The following is an 18,069-nucleotide window of genomic DNA, read 5'->3' on the forward strand; positions in this document are numbered from 1 at the left end:
AAAACACTTCTTTTTTGTCGAATTGTGGTTTAGATGCATACCTAGCCGATGGTAATGAATTTCATTGCAATGTAGAGTGGATGATGCGGCATTCATGGAGACAATGAATGTTGGATCCTCGTTCTTGCATGACGATGAAGCCGCCTATGGGGAGGAGGAATATGAGGATGTAGATGAGGAAGGAGAAGGGTTGATTGAACCTCGCCCTCCCGGCCGGGCCGCCAACTACACCATAGCGGAGGACAAGTTGCTTTGCAAGACGTGGTTGACAATTGGAATGGATCCAACAACCGGTACCGATCAAACAAGAGAAACATATTGGATGAGGATGACGGAGTACTTCAATACAAACACAAGTGGGATCGAGCGAACCATGCGCTCACTTCGGTCCCGTTGGTCCGATATCAACACCGATTGCCAAAAATGGGCGGGCGTGCAAGCCAACATCGATGTTCTCAATCCGAGTGGCACTAATGAGAATGATAGGGTAAGTGACTCTACTATGTTCACCATATGGCTCATATGAGAAGAATACGGTTGTACTTCATATGGCTCATCTATTTTCTTTTGCGCATATGTGTAGAACTCCATGGCTCAAGGATTGTTTAGGGATGTGGGAAAGAAGAACAAGAAAGGCAACAAGATTCTTGGCAAGCCATTCACCTTGCATCATTGCTATGAAGTGCTAGGGAATGAAGAGAAGTGGAAGACGCGCGGCAAGTTGGATGCGGCAACTATGGCGGCCAATGCTACCGGTGATGCAACAATCATCGATGATGATTCAAGTGATGAAGGGAAGAAGAGAAGCTCCACTCCTCACTCCATCAACAATGGGCGGAGGAATGTGCCCGGTAGGAAGACCGCCAAGGAAATGAAGGGAAGGAAGGCCGGAGATGATGACATTGCCATGGCTATGGAGAGGATTGCAAATGCAAGGTTGCAAGCAAATGAAGATAGAAAGATGCAACGAAACTTGGAGAAAGAGGCTATGGATGCTATTGAAGCTAGGAGAGCCGCTTTGGAGGAGAGGATTGCCGCCAACGAGGAGAGGAAGTTGGCTTTGGAGGAGAAGAGGCAAGCCACCGAGGAGCATGCACGCCTAGCGGAGGAGGAGAGGAAGCTTTTCTTGATGGATACTTCCCATATGGATGAGAGGCAAAAGGAGTACGTCAACCTTCTTCGCGATGAAGTGTTGGCCAAAAAGAGATTGTTGCTAGCCAACATGAACACTTCCACCACCGGCATGTTTGGAGGAGGCATGGGAGGCATGGGCGGCATGGGAAGCATGCCCATGCCCACCATGGGAGGCATGGGCGGCATGGGAAGCATGCCCATGCCCTCCATGGGAGGCATGGCCGGCATGGGAAGCATGCCCATGCCCTCCATGGGAGGTATGGCCGGCATGGGAGGCTATGGAGGCATGGCCGGCATGGGAGGATCAAGCTATGGAGGAGTGTTTGGAGGGACCATGGGAGGCTCCGTGAGTGGTGTGTACGGGAGTATGGGAGCACCACCGGGAGGCTTCGTGTCTTCCATGAATGCTACTATTCCTCCTTCAACCCAAGATGACGAGGACGAAGAAGAAGGTGTTGACTTGGAAAATGCGGAAGTGTGATATGCATTTGTGATATGCATTGTTTCACTTTGTCCATTTGAACCATATGTCGTGTGTCATTGTTGAACTACGTCATTTTGTGTGTCCTTGTTGAACTATGTGATGTTGTTGCACTTTGTGTCATTTATTTCATGAATTGTGTCATTTCTTTCATGAATTGTGAATGCAAAATAGACTAGAAATCTGTTTTCCGCGCCCGCGCGCGCTGTATTTTGCAGCGCCCGGCGGAGGACCATTTTTCCTGCGCGCGCACGCGCTGTATTTTGCCGCGCCCGGCGGAGGAAAAAACGGCACAGCGCGCCATATCTGTTTACCGCGCGCGGATTCTTGGTTTTAGCGCGCCGCGATATAGCGCGCCTGTTGGAGATGCTCTAAGTAGTTTAGATCACTTAATCTTTTGTTGATTTACTCATATATAAAACTATGATTCAATGTTGGCCCTCGTGCAAATATATATGAGTGTGGCGATATCCATGGATAACATAGCACACAACTCTTCTTCAAAATTGGTGTTCAACTAACATGTATCAAAGCTTTCTATATGCACTTTCGGTGTCCATGCAAGAACCTATTAAGACTTTCTGTGGAAACAAAAAACTTGGAACTTCGTTGCAAAGGTAGAATAATGTAAATTAATGTGTTTTACGCAAACAATATTTAGTAGCCGACAACATGAGACCATGGGTCGGGTGTTGGTGTTCATGTAAAGAGATACATTGAGCACTGATTTTGTTGATATTCATGCTATTTGTTCGTTTTTAATTGTGCATGCCAAAACTATGATCTATTCTTATAAACTAATATATGATTTGAGAACTTTTGACAGAGGTTACTTTTGCGCACCCCGCAGCAGAAAAAGTGTGCATCACGTAAAATTGACAACATGGTTTGCATTATACAAATTAATTTCTAAATAAATTAAATTTCAATATATAAAACGTTTTGGTATGATATTTTATCCTATTAAACATCATATATTTCGGGAAAGATGTGATAGAATATTAAACTAGATGCTACAAATTTTGAAAAAAGGGATAAAAATGACAAACTTTCGGGTATTAATCAACATACCTCTGGAACCTCCGGCTCGACTTCGTTTATGAACTTCTCAAACTCTTTCTGCTCTTCATATTTTGAAATATCAGCAACAAATATGCTATACCTGCCATAAAAGGCTAATAAATTTAGGAGATTCTAAACTCAGTATAAGTTTACATAAATATAAATCATAATAATTACGTGAACATATGGTTGTGTGCATACGTGTGTTTACAACGAATTTTGAGACATAGAAAGGGAGAAAATAAAGGGATCAAACTTGTTGATGGTTATTTGCAACATCGTCAGATTTGTTTGTTTAAGTGAATCCAGAAGCAACATACGCGGTCCTTTTTCAGTACTTAGGTAGTTCATCTCATCGAAGTTGCACAACACAAGGAGGTTCCAATGACCCCCATAGTCAAGGTTTTGTTTAAGTGAATATGTGGTATATATCATAACAATCATATAAGTGAATTCCCATGATAACAATGAGAGTCTGGTACCAAGCAACAATAAGGACAAATACATATTGTCTTGAGAATATTTTCTTAGCTTTTATCCATATGTTCACATTCTATTGTGTCTATCTCATTCGTTTAGATAATAAATCACTATGAATCGAAATAAGCGTAACCGCTCTTTTCTTTTACTGGTCTATGCATGTACAAAGGTACCACCAACACATAGAGTTGTCGATAAAAATACTGAGAACAACATAGAAATTATAATAAAGAGAGAAATAGGGTACATACTCCAGGGACAATTCAAAAAAATATGGGGCTGTTTGGTTGCCGGCCAGAGATTGCCAAGCCAAAGTTTGGCTCGCCACAGCGAATTTGGCAGGCGTTTCGTTTATTAATAAGCATTGGCGCGCCACAGCTTCACCGTCCTCCCGCCACATGTTTTTGCCAGAAAATTTTGGCGGTCTTTTTTCCCCGCCACACCCGCCTGTGGCCGCCAACACCGGCAAAATCGCCCAGTTACCTTCTTTCTCAGAAATTCCCCCTCTTTCACTTCACGGCGGCTCCCCTTCCCCCGGCATAGCTGACCTCGCCATCGCCACGGCTCCCATCCCAGAACAGGTCGCCCTCGCCAGGGCCCCTTCTCCCATCTCATCCACTCACCCCCACCAGTTTGCTGACCTCTCGATCCCACTCATGTGCAGATCTGAATCAGAGAGAAGTGAGAGGAGAGTATAGCAGCAGAAAGGGAAGCAGGGCAGCAGGGCAGCGGAAGTTGCAGCAGATTCACGACCAGTCCGTGCGGCCGGAGAAGGTATTCCTTTTTTCCATGCCTTGGAATCGATTCCTTTAGGACTTGTTCCATCCAGGAGATGCATGTCCTGCCTTGCGTTTTTTTTTTGATCTGCTATCATTGCAAACTGAGTCGTTGTAAGTGTATCATATTATCACCCTGGAATGTTTCACAGAACATTGGTATTTGAATCCGATTAAGACGGTAGTAGTCAGTATTAGTGTGCTATAGATAAAGATAATTTTTTGCTTGACAAGTTTTCATTTTACTGATTGAATTTTGTCTCTAAAAATATGTTTTAGATGTATTTAAAGTATTATCTGGACTACTGCCATTACATATGGAGAAGAAGAATGGTTGCTGGTATTCTGGTGTGTCTAGCCGTGTACTGGTATAGGATCAACGCAAGGAAAAGGAAAAGAATAACATATGCTCCCATGGTTGATAGGGACGTTGAGAGATTGAGACGTCTAAATCGCTTGTACAATGGAAGTGATGCCCACTGCATAAGTGAGCTGCGTATGAGTAAAGTTGTCTTTCACAAGTTGTGTGCTGAACTTAGATCACGGGCCCTACTAGAGGAGACATGTCATGTTACAATAGAGGAACAAGTCGCCATGTTTATGCATGCCGTGGGTTTAAACTGGACATTCAGATCAATTGCCTTTGAGTTCATCAGATCAAGCGAGACTGTTAGTAGGTATTTCCATCTTGTTTTAGACGCTCTCTGTATCCTTGCCGGTGACCTCATATGCATCAAATTAGTTGAGACACATTCGAAGATCACAACTTCCCCTGGCAGATTTCACCCGTACTTTGAGGTACACTGAAATTGCTAACCACTTTTGCAAGTATTGATGTCACGTTCTTCTAATTGAAAGCAATACAATTTATATTTTCCTAGGGATGCATAGGAGCCCTGGATGGTACACATATACCAGCGTGTGTACCTATCCACATGCAAGATCGGTTTAGGGGTAGAAAGTCCTTTACCAGCCAAAATGTGCTTGCAGCGGTTGATTTTGACCTAAGATTCATATATGTTCTTGCTGGATGGGAGGGCTCTGCCCATGATTCTTATGTGCTTCAAGATGCTCTATCACGTCCTAATGGGCTAAAAATACCCGAAGGTAGGATTCCAAACCCATAGCTTAGTTCTTAGCTAACCAGTTTAGTTCTTAGCTAATCAGTTTGCACAAAATAATAATGTAGGTAAATATTTCCTAGCCGACGCTGGATATGCAGCAAGACCTGGTGTATTACCCCCATTCCGTTCTACTCGATATCACCTTAAAGAATACAGGGGCACTAGAGAACCAGAGAACCCAAAGGAATTATTCAACCTTCGCCATTCACAACTCAGAACAACTGTTGAACGTGCATTTGGTACCTTGAAGAACCGTTTCAAAATATTTGCAAGCCAGCCATTCTTCCCTTTGAAAACACAAGTGAAAATTGTGATGGCATGTTGTGCGTTGCACAACTGGATTTTAGAGGATGGTCCTGATGAGTATGTGTATGATGACCTTGCGTGGTATGCAGCCCTACCAAGAAGTATAAGAAGCCGTAGTGACTAGTACCAGGAGAATGTGGCATGGGCAAACAAAAGAGAAGAAATGGCAAGGACGATGTGGGAAGATAAAGTAGGACAATCTCTGTGATGATTTCTTTCATGTTTGTATCCAACACATGTATGCGATGCTTTTGTACTTTCTTTTGTATGAAACACATGAGTGTGATGCTTTAATTATTATGATCATCTACTCAAAGTTTATAATTTGTTTTTTATGAAATACATGAGTTTTTATCCCCTCAAACAAATCAAAATATTTGAAGTTTATGGTCATGTGTGATGATTTACTTTATGATCATCTACTTTCATTAGAAGCAGCAATGACCAAGAAAAAGCTGAAGGTTGATGCTGTTGTATCCTCTCGTGAGAGGACCGTGACTTGGGCTGATGATCAGAAAAAAATACATGCTTGATTGGTACATCGACTACTTGAAAGATCAACATGTAGGATTTAAGTTCAAGAAGCAACATCATTTGTTATGTGCTGATGCCTTAAATAAGAAGTTTGCAATGGGGGTGACCGTGGATCAAGTGGACCGTCAGTACAGGCACTATAAAGAAAATTGGAAGATCATTGCAGCAGCATTGAGCAAAAGTGGAAATTCATTTGACCACACTAGATGCATTGTGATTATTTCAGAATCTGAAAAGGCGACCCTATGTGTATGTTGTCTCAACCACATCCAAGTTAGTTACCATTTCTTATGCTACTAGTGTCTGACCATATACTCTTTTGTTCTTTGAACTGAATGCAGGACAGAGCACGACGCCTACTCACTAAGCCCATCAAATTCTATGAAGAGATGCAGGAACTATTCACTGGATCTAGTGTTGATGGTTCATTAGCTATGGATCAGAATACATGTATGGATGTTAGTGATGATTCTGATAGTGATTCGAGGGAGATGCGTGACCTCAATGGCTATACGCCGCCTGAAGATCCACTTGGTGATGATTCAGACACAATACCAACTCCTATCACAAATGCAACCGGTGATAACAACTACCCTTCCAACTATACTCGATCTGGTATTAAACGTTCACGAGACAACCCTATGTGTACTCTATCAACTAAGAAGGCAGCAAAGTACAAGAGTCGTCTTGTAGAGTCCAATGATGAAATCACAACTACGATGAAATCACTTCGGGACACACTTGTTGCCACTGCTCCTCACATATCACAGCTTCTCGATCCACATGCAACTTTGTGGCAGAGACTAGAGACTATCCCATTGACACCTGATCAGAGAATTATAGTTGGTGAGCATTTGTCTTCTAAGGAGAATGAAGTTAAGCGTAGCTGGTTGTGCAATGCAAGTGATGATACTTTGCATGCATGGGTCTTCAAGTTCTTATGCGATAAGGAAGGCTTAAATCTGTGACTCTACAAGTTGCCGGCAAGCTCATTTTGTCTATGTGTGCTATTCACATAACGACTAGAACATGTTTAGTGACAATACTAATTTTGTTGCTTGCTAGTTGAACAGAGCCTGATAAGTTCTTGTTAGTAATCTGGTTGAACTTAGCTTTTGTCATGAATGTTATGCACTACTTAAGTGAATGGTCTAATTTCTGTAATGAAATTTGAACTACTGATAATCTGTAATTGTTGGTTCAACTATTATCTGTAATGGCCATGTCTTGTTTGTCAAACTTTTGGCGGCAATCCAAACAGTTGCCACGAGTTTTTGCCAAACATTTGTGGCAGCAAACCAAACAACTGCCACTGTTTTTTTGCCAAAAAAATTTCACCAACCAAATGGAGTACTTTTGCCACAAAATATGGCTTGCCATAATTGTGGCTGCTACCAAACTTTGGCTTGGCAATCTCTGGCTGGCAACCAAACAGCCCCTATGTGCCCAACTTGTCTTTATTTGGTTTGTGCCTTCTACTATATGCAATGCGGGTTGACCTTTTTTGGGAGGAGGTTAAAGGAGGGAAATGCATTCTTCAAGATGAGACACTACTTCCGTGATGTCTTTGCTTTTGGGTGTCTGCTTGTTTGAGAGCGCTTGTTTTGGTACACTATACACTGAATATAAAAATACATTTTTTTGATCAGGATGCACACATTACATAATAAACCACATGATGTTAATTATTTGTCTCCCATTATTTTATTATCTTTAGCAAATGATCTTGAAAAGTCACATCAGGGGTGAAAATGAAACTCTATAAAATACAATATGAGACAGTTACACAGTTAATAATGAGTGGATACTATCACCTACCATTTTCAAGTAACAATTATGTGTGTAATGAGCATGCATGGAAACAACCTATAGAACTAGCAAACAAAAATAATACTACAAGAAACTGTTTTAAAACCTCTCCATTTCCACAAATCCACCAGGAACAAGCAGGAAAGCAACAATCTAAGGCGAGCAGGAAAATAAGTAGCCAATAAACGATATATGAAGGAACAAACAGAAAAGATCATGGTAACACCCATGCCCCACGACCACCATAGGGAGGAGGTCAAGAAAATGAAAAAGGGGAGGGACTAGCAAGTTTGGATTTCTCACGCACTTACCATCAACATTGTTGTCGTCGCTCCCGAGGTCGATGATTTTCGTGTTGCGGTGACCATGGTGGGGCATGGTGGCAGGTCCTCCATGGGTCAAATAGACCGGATTACTCGGGTTTGGTGGCTTCAGATCTTTACAAAGAGGTGGTGGCAACTTCAGTTCTACCAAGTGATAGCAGAACAGCGGGGACACATCTGACTATCTTTTGTGGGTTTGGCTCTCACGTACGTTCACTTTATTTTCCGGAGTGAAGAAGAGAACGTGCTTGGTTTTGTATGCGTCATGGGGTGTCATTTGTTTTTTTTTTTCAAATAGTAACTGGGGTCATCGGACCTTGATGTAACGGTTGGAAAAGTCTATTTGTCGCTTATTTCTTAAAAGAGGGGTGATATACATGTCCTGCACGTGATGGGCCAACCGAATAAGGTGAGATAGATATGAGAAATATTTTCCTACAAAGTTTATAACTCCCAGTTAGGTATACTGGCATTGTGCACGCACGAGATCTCATGAGACCACAATTCACCGGTTTTTCCAGCGTCTTTCCGTTTGTGCGTGCAGAAGCAGAATAGTTTGAGAACTTCTTTTGAGAAAACATATCGATACGTCACCTAGACAGAAATGTGTAAAACACGTGGAATTTATGATTTTGTTTGTAAATAATGTACATGACGGTCTAAGTAGTTTAAACTGGTCTATATGATTCTGAACGTCTGAGCCACCCCTCCACCCAGCCACCGCCTCCCTCCGCACCCAGCTACCGCCTCCCTCCCCACCCGACCCTTCCTTGCAGCGCCACCCCTCCACTCTCCACCACTGTCCCCTCCCTCCCCCTCTCCTCCCTCCCCACCCGATCTTCGCCCAGGGTCATCTCGCGCGAGGCGGCTCCGGGCGATGATCCAAACCCTAGAAAAGGCAGTTGATCATCCTCTTCTCGGCCGCTTCCGCCGTCGGGGTCGGCGGTGGTGGCCGCGCCCGGCTGCCAAAGACAGGGGCGGTGGTGGCGCACCCATGGACTCCCCTTCGCGCGGAGGCGGGGTCTTTCAGGGATGGCGACGGTGGACGACGGGTCTGGTGGTGGTGGCCTTTGGCTACACCACCTGGATCATGGCCGGGGACGCGATGGTGTGGCGGAACTCGGCAGGGCGGAAGGGCGGCAGCGGGATCGGGCGACAATGGCAAGGTACATAGTCGTGAGGCGGCGGCAATGAGGCTCAGCCAGGCTATCTTCGTAGGCAGCAGCCGGCCGTCTCCGTGTCGTGGTAGTGCGTAGCCGCTATCCCGATGGCTGCCGGCCTCCACCGGCCGAGTTGGAGGAGGAAAATGGACCGTGGTTCCCAGTCATGGCGGCGGTGTGGGGGGCGTCCATTCCGGCTTTCATGGTGGTAGTCCTAGGGTTCTTCTTTCGCGAAGATGGAGACACTCTGGATGTTGATCTTTCTTCATCTAGCCGAAGTGATGAGTTCCGGAAGGCTCCGATAGCGAATGGAACAGTGCATCTTTTGCCTGGAGTTCACAGGTTTGGGTGATATTCGTTCGCGCGCACCCATGCTTTTATTCCGACCGTTTGGTTTCGGAGGGAGCGGCGTGAAGATTTGATCTCAGTTGACATCAAGTGACTTTTGGTCCATGGTGAAGTCAGAAGCAGAGAATATCATGAAGGCGGGATTGGGGGATTAGCTAAAGAAGGTCCAAGTCTTCGCGATGTTGAGGAACTTGCTTGGTGTTCCAGGATTCACATCAGTGGTATGAAAGTGGGGGCGGCAACACAGGTGAAAGTCCTACCTTTCAGGGTGAAAACCCAAGGTATGGCCTTAACTGGTTGTGTCTGGCAATGACCTTGTTGGATGCATTGTTTTGAGAGCGAGGACTATCTTCAGGGTGAAAACCTAAGATCTTTGATCGGACGACGACGGTGCTGGTGCACTGTTTCCTTCTTGGAGGCGTCGCTTTTGTAGAGTCTGTATTTCAGGTGTTGTTTTGGTGGTGGATGTATTGCTGTTGCTAGACCTGAGATACTGTGGCGGGACTTTTATTTCTTAGTTTTATTTTCTCTTTTTTGACTGTGTGCATCCCTACTGCTATTAGGGTGTTGCGTTGTTGCAGAGGGTAGGTGTAATTGGTAGCTTTTGATATTAATATATTCCCTTTATAAAAAAAGTAGTTTAAACCATATATTTTTATTTGTTGATTTACAAATATATAAAACTATTGCTCAATGTTGGTCCTCGTGTAAATGTATAGTACGTACTATGGGAGAATTGGCTTAGTGTGATGGCGATATCCACGAATACAGTGGCACAAAACTCTGTTTTAAAATTGGTGTTCAAGTGAACACATGTATATGAAAATTTGCTAGATGCACCGGTAGTGTCCATGCACTCCCACATGAACCTGCGACTCAGCAGAAGTTCTAAAAAGTTTCTAATATGTGCACACAAGAAACGTGGAACTACGTTGCAAATGCAAAATAATGTAAATAATGTGTTTTACGCAAACAATATTTATATCTTCTAGCCAACCAGATGAGACTATGGGTGCGTGTCGGTGTTCATGTAAAGAGATACACGGGGTAATGGCTTTTAACGTCCGTGTTCTCTTTTGTTTCTAATTGTGCATGCCAAACCTATGATCTTTTATTACGAAACTACAAACGATTTAAGAATTACAAAAGTTACTTTTACGCATCCTGCAACAGAAAAAGTGTACATCATGTAAAGTTAACAATATGGGTTGCATTATAGTTATTAACTCCATGATTAAGAATTTTATTTTCCAAATATAATTTCAATATTTAAGACATTTTGGTATGTTAATTTATCCCACTAAAACATCTTATATTTTGGGACAAACGTGATAGAAAATTAAAGTAGAAGCTAGACGTTTAAAAAAATATAAACACACTAGTACAGAACAGGCCTATTGTGCCGGCCCTAGGAGGCTTTTCCCGGCTAGCCAACCGGAACAACGGAGGCGGGACAAAAGACCCAACGTTTTGTCTCGGCCCGCTTACCAGCCTGGACATATAGTCCGCTACGTGGTCTCCGCGGGGCGCGCAGGGGTGACCACCTTTTATCCCGGCTGGTAACACAGAGCAAACAAAAGGGCATCCACGTGGCGTGCGTAGGATGCTGCTCCTTTAGGGTTTAGGGTTTAGGAGGCGTTCGGCAGGGGCAGGGGTGAAGCCATCCCTTTTTATTTTATTTTTTCATTTCAAAATATTTTTTATATATTTGTACGCTACTACAAGATGTATATGTTCATGCATTATATATAGATCGAGCAAACAAATATTCGAAGCAAAAGTCTATTCGTAGATTCTCCTTACATACATGGAGCTCACGGCTACCGAGACTAGAGCCCGTCGTCTATTCGAACTGTTACACGGGGATCATCAGAAGTCCCTATTTACACTAAATAAGCCATTGTCATCTATTATTTCTCTCATCAAAAGTCCAGCCAGTTCCTTCGTAATTTCTAGTAGGTGTTGCTGTGGTTGGAGCTTCTCCCGCATGAACTTGACCTATATAGGAAAATGAGATCAAAATGAATATATCAATCTTGATAACAAAATATTGACGGTAATAAATTAAAGTTGTGAATGTATTGCTTACGTTGAATCTACGATCGACCTTCTTAGTGGTTAACATGCGAATGGACTCGCAAATGTAGTATCCACATAGATTAGTCCCCTGTGGCTGCTGGGCGCATGATACAGGAGTAAACGTTAGCTTCTCTGTGAAGTTACTACCCATAACCATCTCCTTGAATCCTCTCCAAACCCTGCCAGGCAAAAGAATGATTGAATGAGTGGATAATTACCTGATATCGCACAAAAGAGATCAATATAGTGTGACAATGATTGAAATTACCTCTGGAGCAAGTCCTGCAAGTTGCGGAACCCTTCCAGGTCTCTATTCAATGGGTCCCTTACTTGAAATATATATACCCTTAGGTATGTGTACTACAAAGCAAAAATACGCGTATCTACGTATGGTGCCCGGGCACCTAGGAGCACCAGTTAATTTACATATATATATATATATATATATATATATATATATATATATATATATATATATATAAGTCCTGAATTACACTTAACATCGAGTAAGAAAAACTGAATGTGTACAATACAGTAAGACTCTCACCTGTAGTTGTAAGGAAACAGTATTGAATCACATGCAATGAATAGGAACTTATTTGTAGACAATGATTTGGAGGGCGTCTAAATTGAATAACTGCCAGAGTTTGCAAATCTCAATATGGAGATCCTCCCTTCGGAAGTAATATTCTTCTCGGACATTCACCGATGTATCTTTGGTCCACCTTGCACGCATCAAGGTACCACTGATGCAAATTCCGCATATGTGTTGGTAGTTCTTGCAGCCTCTTTTTGCTGACCAATTCGGCCCCGTAGACAAATTTAAGGGCTATATCACCAAAGGGTATTGCAGTATCTTGGAAACTTAGCAATTCCTCCATAGTACAATTCATTTCAGCAGCTAGCTTCGCAACTGCTTCCATATCCAAACCACCCTGCTGCTGGGGTACACCAAAGGAACATTTAACACCTTGAGTGGTGGGATTAATTATTTGGCCTGTTCTTCGAGCTGGGAAATGTCCTTTCTTTTTCTGTTTGCTGTAACTTGATGTGCCTTGAGGGGTGCACTTTTGTACTTGACTTATTCCCGGCTGCACTTTTAGTTGATGATTTGCTCTCGCTAGCACTTTTCCTCTCTTTTCTCTGCTCAATTTCCTTCGCAAGTGTGCGTGTATAGTCATCCTGCTTCTGGTGTAAGTCATATTGCGATGGTGTGTTAAGAAAATCAAGAACATCTTCTATTTTCTTCTCGGTGTATGGCGCTGGGGGCTTGGGTTTTTTCCTTATGAAGATGTGCATGCAGTTGGCTCTTTGTGATGGTGTCATTTTCCTCTTCAGTATGATCGTAAGCACGGGGGGGGGGGGGGGGCTTTGGAACTCTTGGGATGGGCAACAGTCGACGGATAGGACTCTTGTCACGCTTCCGCTTACTGGGTGCCTGCCGAGTCTTAGCGGGCAAAGGCGGTGGCGAAGACGGCTGAGCCAGCGATGGAGATCGAGATGGACTAGGGATGTGGTGGTCGTAGTCATGGGGTGATGGTGACCTGCGACGACTAGTAGGGGGTACCCAGCCTGGAAGCTTGATGTTTTTCTTCTTCCAAAGAATGATGTCACCCAGTACTTCTCCGAGTGTACCCTAACCTTCTCCTCCATGGATTACAAGCTCCGTTTACTCAAACGATGGTACAATTGTATCCACCCCGACGCAAGCATGGCCAGCTGGAATCTCATTGTCATGCCATAGTGTCGGCTTACCTTCAAGTCCTAATGAAGGTAAAACAAAGACGGCCGCCACCTTCAGAGATAGGTTCTTGAACTCCAGATGGAGATCACAACGTGTCTGCTGCTTGATTCCATCCACGGGGTAGCCGGGACCGCCATCTATCATCCGTGGACCATCAGGCGGGACCTCCGAGTCAGTCACGTTGCTTTGCCGCTGAGATGTGTCGGCGGTATTATCTAGCTGGCGCCCTCCTTTAAGTTCGTCAATCTCCCGCTGGTGCGGGTCAAGTCGTCGTTGGAAATCGGATAACCGGTCATTCTACACCTTCTCCTAGCGTTGTTTTTCTCTCGCTCGGCTTCTATAAGTCTCCACATCGTTGGGAAACCCAATAGGCCACAGATAACTAGGGTCGACGCCTCGTGTTCATCCAACCTATTCGGGATTCCCAAGGACCAACGTCAGCAAGTCATTCTCTCTATCGGGAACAAACTTCAATTTCCGCGTTGTAATATCTTCCGACACTTGAAGCCATATTTCCCTGGGTATCTTAACCTTGCTGTCACTTTGAACAAGGTTCCCTGTTCGCATGTCATACTCACACCCATGTGCAAGGAACCAATTTCGAGCCCTCAAGTCCTAGTTTTCTCGGATGGGTTCTGGAGTGACCCCATTCCGCAGCATCTCAGCCTCTTGTTCAGCCCACTTAGGCATGGCTTTTTTGTAGCCCCCTTGCCCCGTTTTATGGTGATATACCTTTTTCATCTGCATTCTTCTTGTTTTTCTTTGACAATGCCTCAGCATCCTCTGAGGTCTTGCACTCCACAAATGCATCCCAGTTATGCTCCTGCTTCGCTACATAGCCTTCGAATTTGGAAGTTTCTTGTCCTTCTTATAAGTTGCCCATAATCGCTTCTTCCACTGCCGGAATAGTTCACACATCTTCATAAGAGCCCGCTTCTTCACTTTCTCCCTCTGTTTGTCCATCTCAATCTGTGTCTCCAGTTCTGGCAAGGTTAAATGTGCCACGAGGTCGTAAAAAAGATTGCCTTTGAACCTATCGGCAACAAACTCACTTTGGGGCACCTTTTTTAGTCTTGTTCCATTCTCTAACACTGATCGGGATGCGGACCCTAACCATAACTCCGCACTGATTTCTAAATGTCGTTGCGGCCTTTGTGGGTTCCATCGGTTCGTCACAAGGTGATATAACTATAATTGTGAAGTGGTATTTTTTGCCCAACCTTCTTGGCCGGGCCTCGTTTGTCCAACTTATCTTGGGAGGCCTAAGAGAATAAACATTCATTAATTTATATACATGTACATATAGAATTCCATGAATGGCTCTAGTGATCATATACAGGTATATATACCTCGCCGGAGCCGTTGGCTTCTTCTTCACCGGAGCCGTCGGCTCCTCCATCAATGGAGCCATCATCTTCTCCATCAACAGAGTCGTCGGCTTCTTGGTCGGCTTCGCAGATTATGTCCTCGATCATGTCCTCCCGTTCGAAGTCTCGATGGAATGGATCCATTGTTTCTGCAAAATATTAAATCGATAAGTACATGATTAATTTCGAGTTAATCGCGAGTACATAATAATAATGTCGGCGTAATATAATGGATCAGACTTCAGCAACTACAACTGTCGATAAAACATATTTGAAGCGTATGCAATATGTAAGTACGAGGTTAGGGCTTACCCTGTCCCTCGTTGTTCGGGTGCTGCTCTTCGATGGCGTTGATCTTAGGCTCGCGTTCGTTTCCTATTGAGAAGAACCAAATAGCGGAAATGAAGAGCACAATCAAGACATAGAACAATGCAATGCACAAACAATATGATGACATGTCATAATAAAGGGGTTGGGTAAACCCTAGGTGCATCGACTGAAATTGAAGGGGAAACGACATTGAACCCGACATATGAGAGGGGTCGATTAGGGTTTCCACTAAGGTTTGAAATTTAGTTGCTTCAAGCATGTATGAAACATGGATAAACAGTTACAATTTGTTTTTCTGAACATTTTGATATATTATTTGTATTTTTATGATTTAAAATGAATTTGTTATGAATTTTCCAAGTTTTATTCATTTTAAATCAATTTCTGAAAATTCTATAAAATATTATGAAATATTTGTTAGAGGGCGTCATGCTGACGTTAGCACAGCCATGAGATCCCCTGCGGAGATCGATTCCGGCCCTCCCGTCGGCGGGAGGATGCGAGCGAGGGGGGATTCGCGCAGTGCATCGCGACGAGTCAGTTGGTGCCGTAGCCACCAGCAATTGGTTGCCGGAGCTAGTCCGGCGACGAGCATCTGTGGCGGCCGGGAGCGGTTGCCCATGGCGGCGGAGCTGCAGAGGAAGAGAGAGGAAGCAAAGGGCACGGGGAGGCGCGGTGGATCACCGTGATGGCGATGGAGAGATCGACAAGGCCGGAGGGGGCTCGCCGGCACCGGAATTGACCGGGGCGGGGGCCGGCAGTAGGGTTAGGGTTTGTTCTGGGGGCGCGGGAGAGCGAGAGAGAGGGAACTACCGATGCTAGGGTTCGTGGGGGCGGGGGCGGAGGTGCGCGCAATGGAGGCGAGGAGCTACCGGTGCCGGAGAAGGGTAGCCTGGTGGCATCTTTGGCCTCCACTATCTTGGTCAATGGCTTCGACCGGGATGGTGGGATTCTTTACATACCCCCCACTTTTGTCCCGGCTGGTGGCTCGGACCGCGATAAAAGGGGGGGGGGATCTTTTGTCCCGGCTAGTGGCTCGGCCCGCGACAAAAGGGGGTGGATCCGCGTGGCATCAAGAAGATCGAACGGCTCCGGTCGTTTTAATCCAACGGCCTAGAGCTCGATCCATGGACTGGGGCTCCAGGCCAATGGAGGCTTTTCTGGGTTTTTTCTACTGTTTTTTCTGGGTTTTTTCTAGTGTTTTTTATAGTGCTTTTTAGTGCTTTTTTCTAGTGTTCTTTTATGTTTCTTTTCTAGTGTTTTTAAATAAGATATACATTAAAATCGAGCGGGGAAGTTTCCCGCTCCTGCCACAACAACGTCGGCCGCGTGGGAAAGTTTCCCGCTCCTGCCATGACGCCGCGCGAAGATTTCCCGCCTACACGCCTCTATAAATAGCTCCTACATCCCCGCCTCCCACTTCACTCCCCGGACCCTAGCCCATTGCACAATTCCCCCGCCACCGCACACGCCGCCAGTGGAGGTGGACCCGCAGATCGCGGATATAGAGGAGTGGGGGCGGTGGCGCTAGCTGCTACCATAGAAGCATTTGAGAGGCAGAGTCGCCAGGAGCTGCATAAGCGGCGGCGTATGGCGGAGCTCGATAGTAAGGAGATGCATAAGCGTCATCGTGAGGAGGAGCTGCAGTAGCTGCTGCGGCAGGAGGCGGTAGTCAGGAGGGCAGCATCGGATGCGCGGAAGAACTAGTCGTAGTTATTTTAGTTTAAATTTAGTTAAAGTATTTAGTTAAATTTCAATAAAGTCGTAGTCATTATTTTAATTTAAATTTAGTTAAAGTATTTAGTTAAATTTCAATAAAGTCGTAGTCATTATTTTAGTTTGAATTTAGTTAAAGTATCTAGTTAAATTTCAATAAAGTCGTTATCGTTGTTTTAGTTTAATAGTTAAAGTAATCTGAGGGAGGCTTATCTGGGGTGGTGGCTTCGACCGAGATGGTGGGTTAGTTTATATACCCCGTTTATCCCGAGTGGGGGCTCAAACCGGGACAAAAGAGGGGGGCTTAATCCGGGGGAGGCTTATCTGGTCTCTTCTTTATCTAGGGGAGGGGATTATCTAGGGGCACTCCGATATATATAGCCCCTTCGGGGATAGCAGAGAGAGCAGCCCGGGAGCAGAGAGAGGAGGCAGCGACCAGGAAGGAAAGAGCCTCGTCGGCGGAGCTTCTCGAAGATGTCTTAGATGGCTTGCCGTCTTAGGCATCTTCGGTAGCTCCACCCAAGGGAACTCTTCCCGCAAGCAGAACTCCCAGCCGGAAGCTGCTAGTATACGCTCAACAACCAGTAGCTCATGGTACAAGAGGAGGGGAGAGCAGATAGAGCTTCCCAGGAGCTGGTATACACCCGGCGACGGCGATCATAACAGAAAGATCCTCTCCGGCGGAGCTTCTCGAAGATGTCTTAGATGGTTGGACAACTTAAACATATTCGGAAGCTCCGCCCGAGGGAACTCTTCCCGCAAGAAGGACTCCTGGCAGGAAGCTGCTAGTATACACCCAACAACCAGTAGCTCAGGGTACAAGAGAAGGGGAGAGCAGAGAGAGCTTCCCGGGAGCTGGTATACACCCGGCGATGGTGACCAAGAAGGAAAGAGCCTCTCCGGCGGAGCTTCTCGAAGATGTCTTAGATGGCTGGCCGTCTTAGACATCTTCGGAAGCTCCGCTCGAGGGAACTCTTCCCGAAGGAGGACTCCCGGACGGAAGCTGCTAGTATATATACACCCAACAACCAGTAGCTCAGGGTACAAGAGGAGGGGAGAACAGAGAGAGCTTCCCGGGAGCTGGTATACACGCGGCGACAGTGACCAGGAAGGAAAGAGCCTCTCGATCCAGCGGAGTTTCTCGAAGATGTCTTAGATGGCCGGTCGTCTTTGACATCTTCGGAAGCTCCGCCCGAGGAACTCTTCCCACAAGCAGGACTCCCGGCCGGAAACTGCTAGTATACACCCAACAACCAGTAGCTCAGTGTACAAGAGGAGGGGAGAGCATAGAGAGCT

General features: G+C 45.1%; 1 protein-coding gene and 1 pseudogene across 1 annotated transcript; both read left to right on the top strand.

Moving 5' to 3' along the window:
* Positions 1–3,877: 3,877 nt before the first annotated feature.
* On the top strand, positions 3,878–6,620 carry LOC124666811 (annotated as a pseudogene).
* LOC124666810 (protein ALP1-like) lies at positions 4,144–5,679 on the top strand. Its single transcript, XM_047204138.1, has 3 exons — positions 4,144–4,731; positions 4,815–5,040; positions 5,123–5,679. The coding sequence occupies exons 1-3, from the start codon at positions 4,213–4,215 to the stop codon at positions 5,485–5,487; spliced, it is 1,110 nt and encodes a 369-aa protein (XP_047060094.1). The 5' UTR covers positions 4,144–4,212; the 3' UTR covers positions 5,488–5,679.
* Positions 6,621–18,069: the final 11,449 nt, after the last annotated feature.

Source organism: Lolium rigidum, chromosome 6, assembly GCF_022539505.1.
Source record: "Lolium rigidum isolate FL_2022 chromosome 6, APGP_CSIRO_Lrig_0.1, whole genome shotgun sequence".
Taxonomy (NCBI): Eukaryota; Viridiplantae; Streptophyta; class Magnoliopsida; order Poales; family Poaceae; genus Lolium; species Lolium rigidum.